This window comes from Staurois parvus, unplaced genomic scaffold (assembly GCF_062004578.1).
Source record: "Staurois parvus isolate SC_StPar_1 unplaced genomic scaffold, SC_StPar_1.0 ptg000620l, whole genome shotgun sequence".
Classification (NCBI taxonomy): Eukaryota; Metazoa; Chordata; class Amphibia; order Anura; family Ranidae; genus Staurois; species Staurois parvus.
Genome location: NW_028318416.1, coordinates 281,058 through 288,105, shown reverse-complemented (window position 1 = coordinate 288,105; position 7,048 = coordinate 281,058). Strand labels below are relative to the sequence as shown.

The 7,048-nt window shown below is 41.2% G+C and overlaps 1 protein-coding gene across 1 annotated transcript; it reads right to left on the bottom strand.

The window, feature by feature from the left end:
* Positions 1 to 4,053: 4,053 nt before the first annotated feature.
* Positions 4,054 to 5,013, bottom strand: LOC149449401 (olfactory receptor 12D1-like). Its single transcript, XM_089693294.1, has one exon. It carries the CDS (start codon positions 5,011 to 5,013, stop codon positions 4,054 to 4,056), a length of 960 nt encoding a protein of 319 aa, XP_089549420.1.
* Positions 5,014 to 7,048: the final 2,035 nt, after the last annotated feature.

The window sequence follows — 7,048 nt, the reverse complement described above, 5'->3', positions numbered from 1 at the left end:
CAGGAAGAATGGCCCAACGTGTTTTGCGACAATTATCACTTCTTCAGGGGCTTAGTAGTAAAATCTAAAAAAGATATACATATATTGAATATATCAAATTACAACATGTAAACACAAAAAAGAGGGGATCATAAAATAATATAAAATGACTTACATATAATATTAATATGCACCATGCAGCAGCAGCAGAACCCTCCAGACATAAGTACCGTATTTTCCGGCGTATAAGACGACCCCCTACTTTTCCTGCTAATATGTAGTGTTTGGGCTATACTCGCCGTATAAGACTACCCCTCTTCCAATGCACACCAGTGGGAGGAATAGTGCCCCATCATCGGTGTCAGTGGGAGGAATAATGCCCCATCATTAGTATCAGTGGGGGGAATAGGTGCCCCATCATTGGTATCAGTGGCAGGGATAGTGCCCCATCATTGGTACCAGTGGGAGGAATAGTGCCCCATCATTGGTACCAGTGGGAGGAATAGTGCCCCATCATTAGTATCAGTGGGGGGAATAGGTGCCCCATCATTGGTATCAGTGGCAGGAATAGTGCCTCATCATTAGTATCAGTGGGGGGAATAGTGCCCCATCATTGGTGTCAGTGGGAGGAATGGTGTCCCAACATTGGTGTCAGTGGGAGGAATGGTGTCCCATCATTGGTGTCAGTGGGGGGTGGAATAGTGCCCCATCATTGGTGTCAGTGGGGGGGTGGAATAGTGCCCCATCATTGGTGTCAGTGGGGGGGGTGGAATAGTGCCCCATCATTGGTGTCAGTGGGGGGTGGAATAGTGTCCCATCATTGGTGTCAGTGGGGGGGAGGAATAGTGCCCCATCGTTGGTGTCAGTGGGAGGAATAGTTCCCCATCATTGGTGTCAGTGGGAGGAATAGTGCTCCATCATTGGTATCAGTGACACCAATGATGGGGCACTATTCCTCCCACTGACACCAATTACACTTGCTGACCCTGTTCTAGTATGGTGCTGCTGCAGCCAGCATATGTGGTTGCAGCAGCACCTCTACACTGAACACTTACCTGCTGCTCCTGCTTTCGATTTTCGCTGGGCCGCTCGGCTCCGCCCCCTCGCTGGTGATTGGCCACCTGTGTGCCTTTCCTGAGCTACAGTTCTGGTGGCCAATCACCGGTGAGGAGGCAGAGCCGAGTGACCACACGAACATCCAGTTGCCGAACTGAAGCAGCAGCCGCGCTTTCTGGACCAGATCGTTGTGGGACCGGAGCCAGGTAAGAAACAGCCCCTGCCCACCCCTGTACTTAGTGTCCCTTCCGTTGGAAGGGGGGGCGGCGGCGGCACCGCGCCACCCCCCTAAAAAGTGTCAGTATGCCGTATACCGGTGTATAAGATGACCCCCGACTTTCGAGAAGATTTTCAAGGGGTAAAAAGTTGTCTTATACGCTGGAAAATATGGTAGTTAAAAAAAAACACTTAAAAAAATTAAGCAATTTTAGCACTATTTTATTTAACATTTTTTAAAATGATTTTTAATTATTAAAAAAAAAAAACTTTCATAAGAGTAGTTCAGTGCTACCATAATACTCTGAGGGGGAGTGATCAGGTTTTCTTTTTTTTTTTTACTTTGCTTTGCAGGAGCAATACAAATAATTGGCCCTGCAATGCAATGCTTGCTTTGAAGTGATATTATTATTATTATTATTATTATTATTATTAAACAGGATTTATCATATGAATATGTGATATGAATGGGTTAGGTTCATGACAGTTCAAAATACTAGTGATCTGTGATTGGCTACAGATGATCACATGGTACAGAGTGCTGTAATTGGCCCATATACCATGTGAGAGATGTGAGCCAAACCAACTCATTAGGAAGGGAAGCAACGCTGTTATGAATCAAATTGATTCATAACAGCTTTGCTGACATTGTGATCATGTGACATGACTACTGATTCCCATTTAATGGGATCCGCATTCCACTGTGTCCACTGCACACTGCGGTCATGTTCATACAGCCAGAGCGACATAACGGTACATCGCTCTGCCTGCTGATGCCACCAGTACATTGCATCTTTAAGTGGTAATTCCCTAATGATGAAGGTAAAACAAAACTTCTAGCCTGAACCCAATTTTGGCATGTGTGTATATTTCTTGCCAGTACCATGACCTTCCACCAAAAATTCAAACTAAACGCTTCTACTCCTGATGTGCTTGGGGCTTACCACTAAAGTGTGTATTATTTGTTTGTACCTGTAGTATGGCCCAGAAAAAAGTAGCCCCCAGTGCTATTTACAGTGTGGAATGGCCATCTGTCATCTTCAAAGAATCTTCAATTTTGTCTTTTTACATTTAATAAGACTTTTTTCCACAGTGCATATGACAATGTGCCTTGATATAAGCATTTAAATACCAAAGCATGCAATGCTTTTTTCTTTGATTCTGTCTGTTGACATTGCTGTCAAGGTCATCATTTACATTTTAGCTCATAACTGATGTAAAGACTTTTAAAGTTTTGGGTACAGAGAATTTTGGGTACCTTAGGTTTTTAATGTTTTCACAGGAGCACACCATTTTAAACCTTGACATGTCTGCTATCTATTTACTCTATGCAAACCCTTCTTTCATATTTCACCAAAAATGAATATGATAATGTGTTTGTTTGCACTAACATTCATAGAGTATTTTTTCCTGAAAATATGCATTTAATAAACAGTTGTGCAAAGCTATCTGTTTTTCATGCAAGATGTAATTTGAGGAGCCCAGGAGCACCAGCCAGCCATTTGTAAAAATATATAGTCTTTATTGACTACTCGAAAACAAGCAAGCAAACAAACAAAGCAGCTTTCTTCAGCAACACAAATGCAAAACAGTCCATAATTCTGGTATAATGAAACTAACACATTGGCTAACCTCAAATATACCAGTCCCACACCAGAGTTTAGGGATCCCAGCTGCTTCTGGGTGCAACATAGGCTGCAGGAGTCCAGCAAACAGTGTCTCAGTCCCTAGATAGTCCGCACTTTCTCGCAGCTGTGAACCACTTCTCCTCACAGACAGGTGCTGATTCCTTCAATTTCTCACTCAAAGTCTCTCCGAGCCTTGGAATCTGGGTCCAAACCGAAGAATTACCAATCCAGAGAGCACTGAAGGGTTGTTTGCCCTTCTCTGGAATACCCTGCATGGGTGAGGACTTCTGAGTACTAAAATGTGTTCCCGTCATCCCCCGTAAAGGGACAACAACCCAAATAGTGGTGAAATATATCTCCCATCAAGGACTCAGTCATGGTGTCATGTACAAAGGCCTCTGCTTTCAGAAAATATCTTATATCCAAAAACGCAGATTTTAACGTGTGCAAAATATGAAAACAAATGCACTAACTGGGAACTAGATACAGTTAACAAAATTATTCAATCCTTGAATTGGCTTGAATTGCCAAAAAGTCTTTAGAAGTCCTTGTGTTTCTTCTATTATAAAACATACTTCATTGAACCAAAAGTGTTGAAACCATCTATAGAAAAAGCTCTTCTTTTTTCTTTTAGTTGGATCCCTTAACTTATAGAAAGAATGTAGTGTTTAATTAGGCAATGTAGCTCTGATCCTCCTCAGCTCCCTTTGATTGTAATAGGAACAAGTAAACTATAGTGTCCTAACACCACATTAAATAATCTTTTTACACTTTATGGACCTTTTTTCATTTTTGTTTTTGCACTTTTAAACATTGTGGTGTGAAAACAATGTTCATGTAGTGCTGCAGTTTCTAATTTTTTTTAATAGGTTTTATTCTACTACATCATTAAATAGTTGAACGATTTTAATAACTAAGGAAAAGCAAAATACGTGAAAGCAATAACATTTTTTACACAGTGACTACTTTAATATCTACACAGAAGCTGCATGTGCTGTGTTTTTCTTTTACATTTTATTGGAGATATAAAAAAAATATAATTTAAACATTCTGCGCTATAATATATACAGTATGTGACTCCCTAACATAAGACAATCAGTAGACCATACGCAGCCACCTTAATATTGCAGGTAACAATATATAAAATAATAAAAAATAAAAGTGCACCACACTTTTATGTTTTATTTATTGGAGATATGTTGAGCATTTTTGCAATTGCTATGTGCATGTCTTTGTTTCTCACAGAATATATAATAGGATTTAAAGTGGGGGTAATGGCAGTAAACAGAACAGCAACTGCCCTATCCTGATCTAAAGATGTGTCTGTATATGGCCTTATATAAGTAAAAATGGCTGTACCATACTGAAAGAAAACTACAAGGAGGTGACTACTGCAAGTTGAGAGTGCTTTTTTTCTTCCATGTGATGTCCGCATATTAAGAAGGACTTTGCCAATGAAGAGATAGGAAAGAAAAGTTAGCAGAAAAGTGGTTGTGGCCAATGTTCCTGTGACCCTTGCAATAAGTTTCAGATTTAGAGAAATATCTTCACAAGCCAGTTTAAGCACCGGTTTAATGTCACAGAAGAAGTGCTCAACAAGAATATTTTCACAAAATTGAACTTTTGCAGTCATCAGCGCATGAAATAAGCCATGGAAAAAGCCAATAACCCAGGAGCTGAGTGCTAAAAGCACACAAACCTTTGGACTCATTATCATTGAGTATCTCAAAGGATGCCCAATAGCCACGTATCTATCATAAGACATTACTGAGAAAAGTACTGCTTCTGTACCACCCAAAAAATGGAAGAAATTTATTTGCAACATGCACCCACTAAATGATATGGTTCTTTTAAAGGATAAAAAGTCAACCAGCATCCTGGGTACAACTACTGAGGAATAAAAGATGTCCAGAAAGGATAAATTTCCCAAGAAGAAATACATGGGAGTATGCAGATTGGTATCTAAAATTATGATGATCATAACAGAGACATTCACTGAGAAAGTTATTATGTATAGCAGGAAGAACAATAAAAACAGCACTTCATTATATTCCTTTTCGTCTGTCAAACCAAGCAATACAAAGTTGGTCACAGATATATTTTTGTGTGAAATCACTGAATCAATAATAATCATGATTATCCTTACAAAAATACAATAGAATCATTCAAGAACAACAAATTATGGAAAAGAGATTTTGATATGCCTATTGTTAATTATAGATTAGGCAGTAGTTAGTACCTATAAAAAACTGAAATAAGGCTACAGTTAGTCATGGGGGGAATGACAAAAACTGAAATTGATACCAAAGGATTTATAGACATTAAAGTGGTCAATCACAAAAATCTTATAAAACCTTCAAAATGGTAATTTCACTTGAAAAGTTATGTTCCATCCTTTCAAATCAACCTCGAAATCCTGCCATGCTGGTCCTTGTTCAGGCACCTACTGTTATAGGGTGAAAACTGTTTCCCAATTGTTGATGGGGATAGTAACGCCCATGCTGATATTTAAGCTTGCCATACACTCATCTAAATTCGGCCAGTTCAGGGACTGGATGAGATTTGATCAATGTATGGACTTCTCCACTATACAGAAGTTTATTATTTTATCAGCTTTTATTGAAAGGACATGCTGGAAAAGGTTTTTTTTATCTGTAGCTGCAAATGTTTATGAAAAACTAAGCTGCCATCTAGTTAGGGGATAGATATACATTAATTTGAAGTTTGACTTGAAAAGTTGGGGACTAAAAGGCCTCTTCTATATTTACAGTATACGTTTTACAGTTTACATACCTTACCCTGTAAGTCTCATCATTATTTGTCATCAATGATATTGGTAAAATCTTTCAAACCAAGCAATGCCTTTTCACTAGACATAGGAGGTCTGAGGGGGCTCCTGTCTCCATATTGGTGGCTTGTGGGAAAGAATGATAGACATCACACATAGAAAACATGTTTATGTACTTGAATTCAACAAGGCTTACTTATGAAACTTTAAAGTGGTCCTAAAACCTGAAAGTTTTTTTTACCTTCGGGCATTCTCCATGCTTGAGTGTGCAGCTTCCCCCTTAGACCCCTAATACTTGCCTGAGCCTGACCTTGACCCAGTGATGTGTGTGAGAGCAGCATCTCTCCCTCCTCATTGGCTGAGACACAGCAGCGGCAGCCATTGGCCACAGTCAGTGAGGAGGGGGGGGGGCAGGGCCGAGCCATGCTCTATGCGTCTCATAGGCACACAGAGGCGACTCAGGAGCAAATATGCTGTCACATACCTGATGGAAATCGAGTGGGGGCTTCTCTTGCACCTCTTGTTCAGCACTCCTGGTAGTGATGACAGGAAATGTGAGGACACAGAGTGGCACAAGGGTCATTGTAGCAGGTAGTGCCAGCAGGGGTTTGTGGGGAGCAGATGACCGTAGATCACCAGGCAGAAACCAGGAACTTGAGCATGAGTTGCAGACAGGAGTATAACCAGGTCACAAGCCAAAAGGCCATCAACAGCCGGGCAGCGAGGTACAGGAACATCAGGCAGAGAAAGAGTCAGGACACAAGCCAGGATCAGTACACAGCCAGGCAGCGAGGTACAGAAGCGCAAGGCAGGAGCAGAGTCAGAATACAAGCCAAGGTCAGAGCAGGCAGGCAGAGATCCAAGGACAGGTCAGGGGCAAGTCGAGTCGTGCACAGGTAAGTAAGTCAAGGCTCAGGTAAAGCAGGAAATAGCTGAACCACTCAGAAATTCATCCATGTTAGAGTCCAGCTTAAATAGGCTGTTTGGCTCAAGAACCCATATATGTGCACTAATATGTTTGCACAGGAGTGCCAATACCTGTTTTGTATTGAGCTTTTGTTCAGAATTATGAGCATGCACATAAGTAGATGCCTGTGTCAGCCTTCTTATTCCAACATATCCTGAGGGTCTCTTATACAAGCAGCTTGATCTGGCGGCTCCCAAAAGCGGGGAGGAGCCAGTAGCCCCGGTGGGGGAACTTGAGAAGAGGAGGTTCAGGGCTGTGTGCAATCTAGTTCATTCTACACTCCTGTGAGCCATTTTTAACTGACAGCGGGCTGAAGCCCACTGTCAGCTGATGTCACAGGGCCAGTCTTGGCTTTGGAAGGATCGCAGCCAAATGGTCAGAATCCATCCTAGAGCAGGGGCGGACTGACCATTT

Excerpts from the sequence above, each read along its gene's own strand:
- LOC149449401 (XM_089693294.1), bottom strand. The coding sequence starts at position 5,013 with ATGATTATTATTGATTCAGTGATTTCACACAAAAATATATCTGTGACC.